Below are 16,964 nucleotides of genomic sequence, written 5' to 3'. Positions count from 1 at the left end.
TATGTAAAGGTGCCCATAGACATCAGTTGCTGGCACATGCTGCCAATATTGCTGGCATCTGAAACGAAATCTCTGTTGCCACCTTGCTGGGATGCAGTCTGTGACAAGTAGGGTGTCTCGGGTGTGAGCTCGGTGTGTGCGGGCAGTGGGGCGCAGGGTGTGTGGTCAGTGCCTGGGACCCGGCACTAGCTGCTGCTTCAGCCCCCGGTGGAAGCGTCCGCGCTCTGATTGGCTGAGCGCCGTGTAGGGGGCGTGGCTCAGCGCTCTCTGTCTCCTGCGCCGTAGAAAAGTCCCTGACTGCTGACTGATGCTCAAAGTTCACAAGTTTTCCCAATGTTCCCCGAGCCGAGCCTGAGAGCAGCACCCAGTCACCGGCGCTGAGAGGGGCCCCCGGGAGAAGTGCCATCTGCATCCAGAGACAGCGGCTGAGTCCTGGGGAGCGGCAGTACGAGACGCCGGGGATCTGTACGGAGTAGGATAAAGTTACCCCAAGCATCCGAGAAGTGGAAGCGGCGTGTCCTCTATGCGGTGACCTGCATGCTCTGGGCCTGGATCTGTCTGGCGGGACGTACACTGTGGATTCTGTATGACACTTGCCTCATCCTGACCCCCCAGCTCCCTCTCCACTCATCAGCCTGCGAGTGCCCGGGCGGGAGGCTGGCTGGCTTGGCCTCCACAAGGAGGTGGCAGAACCATGCAAGCGCGTTACTCCGTGTCCAGCCCAAACTCCCTGGGTGTTGTGCCATATCTTGGAGGGGATCAAAGCTACTACAGGGCGGCAGCAGCTGCTGCAGCAGCTGGTGGAGGCTACACTGGCATGCCTGCCCCCATGAGCATGTACTCCCACCCAGCTCACGAACAGTACCAGGCCGGCATGGCCAGATATGGGCCTTACACTCCTCAGCCTCAACCCAAGGACATGGTGAAGCCTCCCTATAGTTACATCGCCCTCATCACCATGGCCATCCAGAATGCTCCCGACAAGAAAATCACTCTGAATGGCATCTACCAGTTCATCATGGAAAGGTTTCCATTCTACAGAGACAATAAGCAGGGCTGGCAGAACAGCATCAGGCACAACTTGTCCCTCAATGAATGTTTTGTCAAGGTGCCCAGGGACGACAAGAAACCGGGGAAAGGTAGTTATTGGACCCTTGACCCAGACTCTTACAACATGTTTGAGAATGGCAGCTTCTTGAGGAGGAGGCGCAGGTTCAAGAAGAAAGACGTGGTCAAAGATGGCACCAAGGAGGAGAAGGACAGGCTTCTTAAGGAGCACCATCAATCCCAGACCCCGGCTGGCCAGCAGCAGTCTCAGCAGCGCCAGGCGCAGGCCCAAGGAGACCAAGACAGCAACTCCCAGCCTGTCAGGATCCAGGATATAAAGACCGAGAATGGTACCTCTTCTCCCCCCCAGGCCATGTCTCCTGCCCTCAACGCGGTGCCTAAGATAGAGAGCCCAGACAGCAGCAGCAGCATGTCCAGTGGCAGCCCTCACAGCATCCCATCCAGCAGGTCCATGAGCCTGGACACAGCCGAGCCCCACCATCCACACCAGCACCAGCACCACAGCCAGGGCTTCAGCGTGGACAACATCATGACCTCTCTTAGGGGGTCTCCGCAGGCCACAGGAGAAATGGCCACTAGTCTGATCGCCTCTTCCAGGACGGGAATAGCCCCTTCTCTTTCTCTCAGCTATTCCCCGGGTCAGGGCTCTATCTACGGCTCACCTTGTGGTCAAAGTACCAGTGGTGCCAGCTCTGCAGGGACCTATCATTGTAACATGCAAGCCATGAGTCTATACTCTGGAGACAGGTCTGGACACTTGACTTCAGCCAGCACACCGACGGCCACCACAGTGGAAGAGACATTGCCTGATTATTCCATTACCACAACCACCACCTCTGCCCTGAGCCATGGTAGCCTGAGCTCCGGCCAGGAGCATCCTCACCAAAGCAGACTCCCATCATGGTACTTGAATCAGTCGGGGGATTTAGGCCACTTGGCTGGGGCCACCTACCCGGGACAGCAGCAGAACTTCCACTCTGTAAGAGAGATGTTCGAGTCGCAGAGAATTGGCTTGAACAGCTCCCCTGTGAACGGTAATAGCAGCTGTCAGATGTCCTTCCCCTCCAGTCAGTCTCTGTACCGCACATCAGGGGCATTTGTGTATGACTGCAGCAAGTTCTGACCTCCCAACAACCACAACTCCCAGTATGTAACCTTGAGAAGAGGTGCTGCATAGAGCTAGTGCCACCTCGTCCAGCCCAGAACTCTGTAAAGGCCCCATTAGTTTGTACAGACTGCCAGGTTTGTAGAGGGACAACACGTAAGTTCCTGCTCTTTCCACAGGTTGTTTTGTAAGGTATCTTATTTTCCAATGTATGTTACAGAGCATATATATATGGTGAGCTTTCTATATGGACATGTATATTGCAATATAGTAATTTATTTTTTAATGTCTACATGGATAATGAGGACCAAACCAGACAGTGTTGTCTATCTGCTTGTGTGAACATTTGAGTTTTCATTACAAAGGGAATTTGTACCCGTTTATTACCGGTTTGTTTTCTTCTGAAGGCATAGTAGTATTGTTTGTTTCCTAATAAATGACCATTCTATCTGAACGATCGCAACGTCTGCTGCTTTGTAACATTCCTCTCCCATCAGTGCCAAGTAATAATAGGATGGGCAGCGGGTCTTGTAATGCCAATTAATTACCAAGGAGTAGCCCAAACTACTCTACTTACCTCCACCTTCTAATTCTAAAGAAATGTTTTATTTATTTTCTGTACACATAGCTACATCAATTGCAGAAAAAATGTCCCTTTATTTTAGAGAATATATATATATATATATATATATATATATATATATATATAGAGAGAGAGAGAGATAGATAGATATTGTATTATTATTTTTTATTTAACATTAATTAGACATCATTTGTTTTTCATTCGTGCACAGCGAGGGGTAATGAATCAGAAGTTTCTCTTGACAAATAATTTACACAGAAGTTTCTCTTGTTCCATATTAGCGCCATTTGCCTGTTCTTACCCAGGTAGACACTAACCCTAATTTACCAGGTAGAGTCCTGGGGGCAGTGTCCTGCCCTCCCCCGATCCATCAGGAAATAGCTTGCGGTGATCCGCCCTGTCAATCAGTAGTTGAGAGCTGATGAGTTGATTAGGTCTCGCATACACATACAGGGAATTATCAGGCCCTTATCTAGAAGGAGCCACTTAAGACTCATTATTATCTCTTCTTTCCGCAGTTCAGATTTTATTGCTAATATATCCCAGATAACCTCTTTTATCCAATGCTCTTACCATGCACTGCATACAGTGAAGTAGTCATATGCAGAAATCAGTACTGTACCCTAAAAGCCATATATTTCTGCATTTATTCCGATTCATATTTTGAGAAGCACGGCTGTACTTGTCTGCTTTGTCTTCTGACTCTTGAAAGTCTCCTTGGTGGTCCAGGCGCTTGGAGTATTTAGTTGTCATTATTTGTGGTAGTGTTGACAATCCTCCAGACTCCTAACAGTGCAGGACGTGTTACCACCATCACTGCTCAGATATCATCTACCTGTATGTGTATATATCTATCATCTACCTGTATGTGTATATATCTATAATTAACTTCTAAAATATTCATCTGTTCATATACAATCTACGTGTCTACTTATCTGTATATTTATTTATCTATCATTGAATTTATTTATTTTTATTTATCCTTCACTTAATTCTGAAGTATTCTATTATCTAATTTATCTATCTAATATCTATTTATCTATTATCCATCTCTCTAATATCTTTCTACAATTCTACTGTCTATCTAATAACTATCTATCTGCCTATTTATCTTTCGAATATCGTCTCTCTATGTATCGGTCAAATCATTTTATAAAAGATCTAATATATATAACATGCATACATAATTACAAAATACCATCTTTGTATCTATGGCCCATAAATGCTATCACTGGATCAGGTCACTATTGTATTTCCAGCAGTTACAGAGGGGATTTTGGATCTGTGTAGAATAAGAGCCGACTGTGGATGTAGACAGCGCTGGGCCCCCAGGACCTGCTTCCTGTAGTGCGGTCACCCCAGAGGGGCCCAAGTGACCCCAGCCTCCGGCTGATACTGTCAATTAGTGATTGGGAGAGCAGCTCTCCACTCATCCACACCTAGTCTGATAATGATTATTGTTACTATTAGTGATAGTCGTCTTCAGGTTTGTTATAAAATGCAACTAAGGCTGATGATATACCATTAGTTATTATTCTTGCTGAAATAATATTAACATTGATTATGATACAATGCTAACAGATAGAAATCTTATAAAACGAACTACCAATACTAATTGTGAGGGCTGAGTAATAATAATAATTGTGAGTAAGTAATAATAATAATTGTGAGGGCAGAGTGTAGATCTACCTCCTCCCCAATAATGGTCATGGTATAGGTGAGGTTCTGTGGAGACGATACCAGGTGATAATAGCACTAGGTGCAGGGCACAGCTGGCAGGAGTTTTCTCTTTTTTTTTCTTGTGGTGTCCTGTTTAGCGTTCATTATTCAGAAATAGGCAAGACAAACATGCGAGGAGCAAGACTAATTGCAAAGTAAATCACTGGGAGCAGGCGGGAGACTGAGGAGGGCACCCAGGCGGGCACCTCTACCCTGAGGCCACAAGTGCTGCTTGTATTGCTGGGCTATGCCGGACACAACAGAGAGATACCGAGGATATATATATATATATATATATATATATATACACCATTCTGTACTCTTCTATATTGCATTGCATTTTATAAATGAGTTGTGAAATCCTAGCAAGGTAACAACCTACAGCCCTCTCTATTTTATATACAGGTGTAACTTAAAAAATTTGAATATCGTGCACATCTATCTATTACTCTTTTTTTTATCATTTATTCTCTCTCTCTCTCTCTCTCTCTATATATATATATACATACAGGTAAACTCAAAAAATTAGAATATTGTGCAAAAGTTCATTTATTTTAGTAATGCAACTTAAAAGGTGAAACTAACATATGAGATAGACTCATTACAGGCAAAGCAAGATAATTTAAGCCTTTATTTGTTATAATTTGGATGATTATGGCTTACAGCTTATGAAACCCCAAAATCACAATCTCAGGTCCCCTTTGCTCAGGGGGTATGGATTAATTCGCTGACTAGAGTGTGACACTTTGAGCCTAGAATATTAAACCTTTTCACAATGTTCAAATTTTAAATTGCATTATTTAAATAAAATAACTTTTGCACAATATTCAAATTTTCGGAGTTTACCTGTATGTATGTATGTATGTATGTATGTATATGTATAGAGAGAGAAAATAAATGATAAAAAAATCGATAGATATTAGGAAGGTAAGTAGGTTGATAAAGTAATAAAGGATAATAATAGGAAGGTAGACAGACAGAGGAATGAATCGATAGAATAAAGGGAAATCGTAATAATAGGTAGATAGATACAATAATAAAGCATAATAATAGACAGGCAGGTAGGTATGGTGACATTTATTTATTTCCCATACAGCCAATTTTTTTGGAGTTCTAGTGTTTCAAATTGGAGTTAAGTCTTTAAGTCTTTTATAGGTTAGAATTCAGTGATAGATAAATATACATATAGACACTTGTGTTTTGTATGAATAGATGGATAAAACAAAGGATAATAAATAAATGATAATCATAGATGAATAAGTATTAGATAATAGACAATTAGATAATTCGAGAAAATAATTAAAGATAGACATAATAGAAGATAGATAAAATAATAAAGGATAGACAATAATAGAAGATAGGATACTGAAGGATAAACATAACAGAAGGCTTATAAATATTATGCGCATGATTAAAGATAGATGATAGATAAAATAATAAAATACATAATAATAGAAGGTAGATAGACTTGTGAGTGTAGAGATGACCTGACAAAAATGATTTATTATCTATTCTCTATTTTATTCTAGCTACTACCTAATATCTGTCTGTATATATTTATCTAAAATATTATTTATATAGTTTTCTACCAAGTTATCTATCTAAATGTCTAATTAGCTACTATTTATCCATCTAATTTATCTATTTAGCTATCTAATTATCTATCTAATTGTCTATCTACTATTTTATATATGCTATCTATCTATCTATCCACACTGCTTGAGATGGAGAATAGTCCCACTCAGAGGACTGAAAGGTCGCATTATAACGGGTATATAAACGTACAGAATTTGCTTATTTTTTGTATTGGGGGTTGACTGATCGCCTTTCAGCCGCTGGCACTCCAGCTCCTTTTTTTTCTATAGCTGTTCTTCCTGATTAATCATTCTATCTATCTATCTATCTATCTATCTATCTATCCATCATCTAACGTTACCACAAGATAGCCGCACAATAGGAAGGCAATGGCACAGTAATATAGAAGGGTGCAAGACACAGGTACCTGGACTTCAGGATCCTTAAAATCTAATTTAAACCCAGATTTGGTCATGATAATCATAATTATCGTCTCCAATAATACAGGTGTGGGAGACAGACGAATATGGAGGGCATTTGAAGTGGGTATGTATAATTGGTATCTGGGCACTGCCTATATTAATGAACTAAATAACCGGTCTAAATTTAAAGACACATGATTTCACAAAGCAGAATCATTTTATGACTTGCCTACCAGGCTTACTACACATAGGTTTAGTGTGGTAGCTAAATATCTCTACTTATTGGCTGCGATTACAGGACCTCTAACTTTAGACCGTCTGCAGCGATGTGGCCATTCAGAGCATTGGACTATATTTTATTACAGGATATATATATATATATATATATATATATATATATATATATATTTTATTCCCCCCCCCCCCCCAATATTTTCCAGATGGAATCTATCCACTATCTATATCTATCATCCATCTAGTCTAATATCTATTTATTCTAATATATGTGTATATATATATATATATATATATATATATATATATATATATATTCTTACATCTATCTATATATCTTTCTCATACAAGAAGGGAGGTATGAAACCGCTTATTGATAGCCAGATACACGAAATACATGTTTGATAATCATTGTATATATTTAGAAATAGACAATACGTGTATATGTATACCAGAGACTAGAATATGAATTGATAAATGATGTGTTAGCTAATAATATAGATAGATGATAAGATATGGAGTCCAGTATCTGCTGGCTATGGCCGGCTGTGCATGGGGCAGGCCTCTAGCTGTAATTATGATCAGACCCATAAAGCCATTCATTTCATTCCAGAGCTATAAACAAATGTCGCGTTAGGCCAAGATTGATGGCGCTATGTAATAAAAGCAGGTCTGGTCAGGAAGGAATAAAACTCAATCACAGACTGGGAATCATTTTTCAGGGCTAGGAGAGAGGGACGGGGGTCACACAGGGGAGAGGATGTCACAGTGCACACGTCGCAGACCAGTGACTTTCCCCAGCACTGTACCTCCAGAGCGGAACTCGCTATAGGCGTCCATACATTATATGATGTTCCGTGGGTGTAACGTATATGAGAGATATCAGGGCAGATGTTTGTTTATTCAGATTGTATTTAGTTCGATCAGATGACTGGTCACATATCGGGACAGCAGGTGACAGAAGATATACTGTAGAGGGAATGGCGCGTCCTCCATTGCTAATTGATAGGCGCTGGGTCTTTTCTAATGACATGGCTGCTCAGGAGTGCAGCACAGAGCGGCCATTGTGCGTCCTCCTGTGCTCCAGTCACCCAGCACAAATCACAGAACTGCCGGCCTGGAGGTGGTCAGAGCAGGATGGACCAGGGACTGACTGCTGCCGCCCCAGGACTGGGAGCACCTCACCAGCAGGGACTGAACATCTATCTATACCCCCAGTGCCCTGCAGGTATGTAGCAGAGCTGTACCGCAGATACATCATACAAGGTAACACCTACCACCCTCACCCCCTCAGCTAGGTATGTAGTCAGGGACGGGTATTATTGCTGAATGTCCTCCTGGAAAGTGCTAATAGGTGGCCTCCTGCAGCATGATGAGCCAGCATCTCCGGGACCGGTGCAGGGGTACTGGAGGATACCTACAGGAGACTTGTGTATGCCCACAAGTCATATGGCTGCTGTTAGGCAGGAGTACCCAGACAGGTATCTGGAGAGGGTATTGTGTAGGTGCTCAGTGTGCACCTGTAGTGAGTATAGGAGGCCAGGAGCTGCTGCAGGTCCACACTCATCTGCTTCCCATTAACAGCAAACCACTGCTGACCCAGGTCCTCCAGCACTTTCAGCAAGGTGTCCTCTAAGGACACACTTTTCACAGCAGGCCAGGTGTTCCACATCTCAGGCCAGGCCCAGACTTTCCACTGAACACCTCTGGAAGGCTCCTTCTTCTCCTCCATCATCAGTGCCATACAAAGAGCCCTCTCTTCTCCAGCACAGGCAGCCCCCACACTGCACGCACACATTACAAGAACACTCATTTCAGCAAAAAATATTCCCTCCTTGCCTAAATTACTCAAAGTCTTGGATGTCATAATTAATTAATACTGTGGCCAGAGGAGGAAGCCCATGACAAAAATCACTCCCTACTATTTGCAATTGTTTTCACACCACTTCATTGTACTTTTTTTTTGTACTTTTCTATATTGCAGTGCATTTTATAAATGAGTTGTGAAATCCTAGCAAGGTAACAACCTACAGCCCTCTCTTCTGTGTGTGTATACGTGTTTTATATATATATATATATATATATATAGAGTGTGTGTGTATGTATATATATATATATATATATATATATATATATATATAGAGCGAGAGAGTATATGTATATAGAGAGAGAGAGAGAGAGAATATATATATATATATATATATAGAGTATGTTCTATTTAGCTCTCTAATATATATATATATAGAGAGAGAGAGAGAGAGAGTATATATATATATAGGGTATGTTCTGTTTATCTCTCTAATATATATATAGAGAGAGAGTGCATATATATATATATATATATATATAGAGTATGTTCTATTTATCTCTCTAAAATATATATATATATATAGAGAGAGAGAGAGAGAGAGTGTGTGTGTGTATATATATATATATATATTGTATGTTCTATCTCTCTAAAATATATATATATATATATATGTATATATATAGAGAGAGAGTGAGAAAGTATGTTCTATCTAATACATATACACACACAATATGTTTATATATATAGAGAGAGAGAGGATATGGTCTAATATATACATATACACAATATGTTCATATATATATATATATATATATATATATATATATATATATCTATATACACACACACAGATATACACATATCCAAGTCCTGGATGCCTAATAAAATCTATTCTCAATACATGACAACCAGAAATGGCTGTAGCACACATCAGATACAATAATTCCATTCACTCCAGTGCATTTCTAAGTGTAATATATACTCCCTTGGTGGGTAGATTCCTGCAATGAGTTTTAAAAAACGACTGCAATTATAATAAACTTTATGTAGAAAATAAATCACTTTCCTTAATCACTCATCATGTGACTAATGCCTATTTTGTGTCTTACAAGTGTCTGTCCATCCTTTGCTGTGAATTACTCAGTAATGCTGAAGCTGGAATCTTATGTGTAATGTGCCAAAGAAAACACACAATACTTTGTGTTCTTTTTTCTTTAACCCATAAAACTTTTTTCTTTCTGAAGGACTACATTAACATCTTTGAATCTCAGCAAATATACAAGACATTTACTGTGCTTCTTCTAGCGCCTGACCTCAAGTTAGGAAAAAAAATGAATGGGATTTAAGAGGGGAAACTTGATGGAAGATGCTTTACTGTAGTATGGGCTTTATGACCTCTGCATAACCCGAGCGCCTTGGCAAAGACCTCTTGATCAACATTGACTAACCTTACAGCTTTGTAGGTATAGTCTTTCTAGTCTCTGCCATCTTTTCAGCTGCCTCAGGATCCTGTGCCTAATTATAGAAAGGAGAAACAGGAAAGGCATATGAATGGCACTATTCTGAAGGTGCAGGGGCCTGGATATAGAGGAGCTTTTTGTCACCAATTCTGTACTAGGTTACTACATTCAAGACAACTTCAAACCTCCCAGTACACACTTCTTACACTTAACCACATTCTCAAAGGAGGCTTTTGAGCTATTAACTTGCATTACTGAAATGCGCATTAGCAGGGCGAGTAAAGCTAACCATAGACGTAAAAAATGTTTCCCCAACGCAATACCTTTTCTGACTTTTTTTTTCCAGTTGGAATACTAGTCAGGAAAGGGACACACATAAAGGGGTGTTTTCAGTACCAAAGGGATAACAATTATCTTCAGTGATGATCTTTACAGCAGAAGTTGATAGTTAAACTCTGCAAAGACAGAATATGACGACATTTATGGATTTATACTGGCTGAGAATCCCTGGGTAACCCAAAAATCCCTAAGGGTGCCTTCACACGTTGCAGAATTTTCTGCAACAACATCTGCAGATTTTTCAAAGTTGCAGTTTTTGTTGCGGATTATGCTACGGATTTTGTGTGTGAATAATGTTGCGGATTTCTGTGTGGATTACATCTCCACTGAAATGAATGAAGACATTTAGCTACAGAAAATCTGCAAGAAAATGTTATTTGCTCTCTGTTCATCTACAGAATATTACTTCTGCAGCACAATAGAACACAGGTGTTGACACTTTTCATCCCCATAGGCTAACATGGCGGACGTCTGAAGGCACCTTGTTTTTCCTTAAGGGTCAGCTATCAACGGTGAAGATCACGTCTAGTGTTGAGCGAATCAAATTTCAGGGAAAATTTGATACACGGCGAAGCCGAATTTCCTTGTGCCTCGTGGTAACGAATCGGTTTTCCTTGAAATGGGTTAAAAAAAAAAACATACCTCATTGGTTTGAGCACAAACAGTCAGCCACCGCCATCGGGATTGAAGATCCCATTCTCATTAAAGCATGACGTCACCACGCTGGCCGACATGGTGACGTCATCACAGGCCACGCAAGATTTTGCGCTTGATCTTAAATCAAGATGACGCCTGGCTCTTCGCAATCAAAGAGTTGAGAGGAGTATGATTTTATTTTTTATTATACACTTTCATATTAAACTCGGAAGGCGTGATCAGCGAGGAACTCGGCATCTGAGGGGTACAATGACGGGGAGCGGCGCAATCACCGTTCCCTTTCAATGCACCCACTACTTACAAAGAAATGCTCCTTGTGATAAAGTAATTCATCACAAAGCAAATTTCTTAGTAAAATTTGGCTAACAGCCAAATCGAATTTTACAAAACTTTGCTCATCACTAATCACGTCATCAATTTTTTGAAACCTGAGCTGGAAGAAAATTTCGATGACAGGTCTATCTCTCCACAGAGAAAAAAATTGTGCACCACAGGTCAACATATATAGAGGTTAACCGGTGCTGACGGGATGTAAAAAATGGTGGAATATGTTGATATGTGGCTAATGAACTATTTGATATATTTATTATTTTTCTGTTTGTCTTAAAGCAACTGATACTTGAGTGCTGGGTTCAGTAGTTAAAAGCCACTGATTATAAAAATGTATTGGTAAAAATGGTCATAGATGCAAAAGTTCTTCAGTATGCTGAGAGAGAGGTTCAAGTATTTTTTGAATTCGGAATGGACTTCAGAAATTGATCCTACATAAATATATATTTGCCATGGTAAAAATTATTATGTCCATGTCCTGGAAAATATTACCCTACATGCATGTTTCTTGGTCGTGATCATTTTCAGACATCCATATCATAGATAAAGAAAACCTGCCAGCATTCCTGACATGTCTATTTTAGTAAATTATTAGATTCCTAATAAAATAAAAAAATCTGGGCTTCTTTTCTTTGGCCTCCGTGTTGTGCTGTTCCTCTGCTATTGATCTTAGAAATGTATAAATACATTGACAACTGAATATTACCGTTTTCCAGGTCAAAGGGAATGTGTCCCTTCCCAATCCGATACGGTCAGCACTGACTGGACAATGTCAGACCTTGCGGGGACGCCACCTCACCTGGTAACATCAAAGTTGTCAATTTATTCATAAACATCTAGGAGGAATAATAGAAGGACTGCACAATGCAGAGGTCTAAGAAAAAAGCTCCAAAATTGCTATTTCACAGGGAATACAATAATTTACTGAAACAGACATGTCAGGAGGAGAGACAGCGCCTCTTTCACTGAGCTCTTATAAACCATTATGGTTCCCCCCCCTTTTTTTTTTTTTTTTACTAGTGCTTACATCCTGGGGAAAAATATGCCATATAACAGTAAAATGACATTTTATAGATTGGATAATAAATTCCCTTTTTATAGACTTTTTTATTAAAGTGTCCCATATATTTCCTAGCTTTCAACGTTTAGGCTGCATATCACAGGGTATCCACTGTTGGCCTATTTGCTGTGACAATGCTGGTTTAAAAATAAAATCTTTACTCAAGCCCTCAAGAGGTAATAAAAAAATAATTTATAGTGTAATAAGTATGTGAGATATCCAAAACACAAACGCTTATTGTTTGGCCTATTGTCAGGATGGGTTTCACAGAATGATTTTGCCCCCACACAGACAAAGTTTGACCAGTTTTTAAGGCTTTCCTCGTGATCCTAGCAGGGTTTCCGTTATACATGCATATTTCACTGTGCGGATCTAGTGCGGTTGTTGCTTATTCCGATTTGCAGTTGCATGAAGACACAACGCAGCACATACACACCGGGTAGAGATTTGAGAGGAATTGGTTGCATCATCATTTCTGCCAATAAACCTGACACATCTGTAAAGATGTCTAGAGATGTTACTCCAGTTTTTCCACCCCCCTCTTGAAAAAAAAACTTCACAAATTGTTATATTTGGCAAAAACCTACTCGCCTAGCTACCCACGTTCACTTTCTCAACCACTTTTCAAAAGTGACGAGAGCAGCATAATACCACAAAAAGTCACATATTTTTGTGTAAAAATGCTGTGCACAAAAATGTGTGACTTTTTTTCAAACTGGCGCACACAAGGCTTCATAAATTCCTCCGCTGCGCATTTCCATTGTTCCTTCTGCTGCCAGTTGTACAGAAAGGAACATGGACCTCATGTACCCCAAACCACACAGCATGCATGTCTGGGCTACATGAACGCAATACAATGCATTAACATGGACATTTCTCTGCGCTGGCTATATCTTAAAAAAATAAAATAATTTTTTTTTATAGTGAACTTGGTTAATTTTTTCACAATGATTGCTGCTATAGAAAGTAGGAGTAAACTGTCCTTAATATGTCATATAAACCTTATTATATAATAAAGGTATTGCCCAATAATTCTTAAAGTGCACCTAAACCTTCAAGTGATTTTTTTAAAAATTGCTACAAATACATAAGAATGATTTTTGTAATATATTTTATCATTCTAGTAACTAAACAGGCCCCCAAAGTTCAGGCCTTGCTATTAACTGCAGTTCATATAGAATCCATACACTGCAGCCATGTTTGTGGTGTTTGGATTCTGACTTCTACAATATGCGCAGCTCCTGTCTGTGTTCTGCTGTGCTGAACTCCCTGGACCAACATACTATCTCAAGAGGAGTGAGGACAGGCAGGAGCTCTGCACAGCACAACACTGCTCTGCCAAAGCCTAGCATAGCATATCGGTGCACGGTATCCTGTTTGGCTACTAAAACAATAAAGGTCCATTAACACGTCCGCAGTGTTTTGCGGATCCGCAAAACACCGGGCCAGCACCCCGATAGAAATGCCTAATCTTGTCCGCAGCTGCGGACAAGAACAGGACACGTTCTATTTTTTTGCGGAGCTGCTGATCGGAAGTTCGGGGCCGCGGACTGGAAATGTGGATACCGGACAGTCAGCATCTTCTCGTGTCCGTTCCATTTTTTTTTTGCGGACCGTATATGGAACCATTAATTTCAACGGCTCCGCAAAAAATAATAATGAAGTTACTCTGTGTGCATTGCGTTTCTGCGTGTCCGTTTCTGCGTGTCCTATTATTGTGTGCATTACAGACAATGATAGGACTGTTATTAGGGGCCAGCTGTTCAGTTCCGCAAAATATGAAATGCACATGGATGTTATCCGTATTTTTTGCGGATCCGTTTTTTGTGGACCACAAAATACATACAGTCGTGTGCATGAGCCCTAAGATCTATATATAAAATATATTACAAAAATCATCATCATTATGGTATTTGGAACAGTTCCCCAAAAATATAAAGGTTTAGGTACACTTTAAAAGTGTGTGAGTGTCTATCTCTCTCTCTATATATATATATATATATATATATATATATATATATATATATATATATATATATATATATATATCACACACACACACACTGCTCAAAAAAATAAAGGGAACACAAAAATAACATCCTAGATCTGAATTAAATATTCTTCTGAAATACTTTGTTCTTTACATAGTTGAATGTGCTGACAACAAAATTACACAAAAATAAAAAAAAAGGAAATTTAATTTTTCAACCCATGGAGGTCTGGATTTGGAGTCACACTCAAAATTAAAGTGGAAAAACACACTACAGGCTGATCCAACTTTGATGTAATGTCCTTAAAACAAGTCAAAATGAGGCTCAGTAGTGTGTGTGGCCTCCATGTGCCTGTATGACCTCCCTACAACGCCTGTGCATGCTCCTGATGAAGTGGCGGACGGTCTCCTAAGGGATCTCCTCCCAGACCTGGACTAAAGCATCTGCCAACTCCTGGACAGTCTGTGGTGCAACGTGACGTTGGTGGATAGAGCGAGACATGATGTCCCAGATGTGCTCAATTGGATTCAGGTCTGGGGAATGGGCGGGCCAGTCCATAGCATCAATGCCTTCGTCTTGCAGGAACTGCTGACACACTCTAGCCACATGAGGTCTAGCATTGTCTTGCATTAGGAGGAACCATGGGCCAACCGCACCAGCATATGGTCTCACAAGTGAGCTGAGGATCTAATCTTGGTACCTAATGGCAGTCAGGCTACCTGTGGCGAGCACATGGAGGGCTGTGCGGCCCTCCAAAGAAATGATGCCACCCCACACCATTACTGACCCAATGCCAAACCGGTCATGCTGGAGGATGTTGCAGGCAGCAGAGCGTTCTCCACGGCGTCTCCAGACTCTGTCACGTCTGTCATGTGCTCAGTGTGAACATCTGTGAAGAGCACAGGGCGCCAGTGGCGAATTTGCCAATCTTGGTGTTCTCTGGCAAATGCCAAACGTCCTGCACGGTGTTGGGCTGTAAGCACAACCCCCACCTGTGGACGTCGGGCCCTCATATGACCCTCATGGAGTCTGTTTCTGACTGCTTCAGCAGACACATGCACATTTGTGGCCTGCTGGAGGTCATTTTGCAGGGCTCTGGCAGTGCTCCTCCTGTTCCTCCTTGCACAAAGGCGGAGGCAGCGGTCCTGATGCTGGGTTGTTGCCCTTCTACGGCCTCCTCCACGTCTCCTGATGTACTGGCCTGTCTCCTGGTAGCGCCTCCATGCTCTGGAAACTACGCTGACAGACACAGCAAACCTTCTTGCCACAGCTCGCATTGATGTGCCATCCTGGATAAGCTGCACTACCTGAGCCACTTGTGTGGATTCTAGACTTCGTCTCATACTACTACTAGAGTGAAAGCACCGCCAGCATTCAAAAGTGAGCAAAACATCAGCCAGGAAGCATAGGAACTGAGAAGTGGTCTGTGGTCACCACCTGCAGAACCACTCCTTTATTGGAGGAGTCTTGCTAATTGCCTATAATTTCCACCTGTCGTCTATCCCATTTGCACAACAGCATGTGAAATTGATTGTCACTCAGTGTTGCTTCCTAAGTGGACAGTTTGATTTCACAGAAGTGTGATTGACTTGGAGTTACATTGTGTTATTTAAGTGTTCCCTTTATTTTTTTGAGCAGTGTACATATATCTATACACACACAGGTGAAACGCGAAAAATTAGAATATCGTGCAAAGCTCATTTATTTCAGTAATGCAACTTAAAAGGTGAAACTAACATATGAGATAGACTCATTACATGCAAAGCGAGATATTTCAAGCCTTTATTTGGTATAATTTGGGTGATTATGGCTTACAGCTTATGAAACCCCAAAGTCACAATTTTGAGGTACCCTTTGCTCAGGGGGTTTGGATTAATTAGCTGACTAGAGTGTGACACTTTGAGCCTAAAATATATAACCTTTTCACAAAATTCTAATTTTAAGCTGCATTAATGCAATTTCTTTTAAGTTGCATTACTGAAATAAATGGACTTTTGCACGATATTCTAATTTTTTGAGTTTCACCTGTATATCTATACATGTAGCCAGTATATAGCCACATTAACAGTTCTTCTGGCTATGCACGCTTTTCCTACTACTTCTAGTAATGATAATTTTGACAAGCTAATGGACTTCAGTTCGAACATTTTTGCCATCATCTTGACAGAACAGCCCAGTTACAGCTTAGAATCGTTTTAAGAGCTACCTTATTCAAGCTGCCAGTGCCCACAAAGCTCTACAAATTCTGACAAATAAAGCCCTGTTCCCATTTTTCCTACACTGACAGAAAAATGTGTTTTGTGTGTATGTTTCAATATGGTACATCAGAAAAAACACTTTGGGGAAAATTTTATCAAAGACCGGCATTTTACAGCGGTCTTTGATATTCCCTGTGCTGTCAGAGGATGTGCTTAATTTATGACGAGGCGCACACCTCATCATAAATTAGGCGCATCCCCTGGCAGTCTCGGCACCTAAAATGAAATCTATGCCAGTTAATAGCTGGCATAGATTTAAATCATCAGTTATGCCCACCACTCTGCTCCCACCACGCCCCAATTTGAATCAGTGCTTTAAATAAGTATTAAAGAGAACCTGTCACCAAGAAATG

The 16,964-nt window shown here is 40.8% G+C and overlaps 1 protein-coding gene across 1 annotated transcript; it reads left to right on the top strand.

The window, feature by feature from the left end:
* Positions 1-313: 313 nt before the first annotated feature.
* Positions 314-2,627, top strand: FOXC1 (forkhead box C1). The gene has a single exon (XM_044293582.1). The coding sequence runs from the start codon at positions 695-697 to the stop codon at positions 2,189-2,191; it is 1,497 nt and encodes a 498-aa protein (XP_044149517.1). The 5' UTR covers positions 314-694; the 3' UTR covers positions 2,192-2,627.
* Positions 2,628-16,964: the final 14,337 nt, after the last annotated feature.

The sequence above is a fragment of the Bufo gargarizans genome, chromosome 5 (assembly GCF_014858855.1).
Source record: "Bufo gargarizans isolate SCDJY-AF-19 chromosome 5, ASM1485885v1, whole genome shotgun sequence".
Taxonomy (NCBI): Eukaryota; Metazoa; Chordata; class Amphibia; order Anura; family Bufonidae; genus Bufo; species Bufo gargarizans.
Note: the sequence above shows the minus strand (reverse complement) of the source record. Positions and strands in the feature narration are given on the sequence as shown.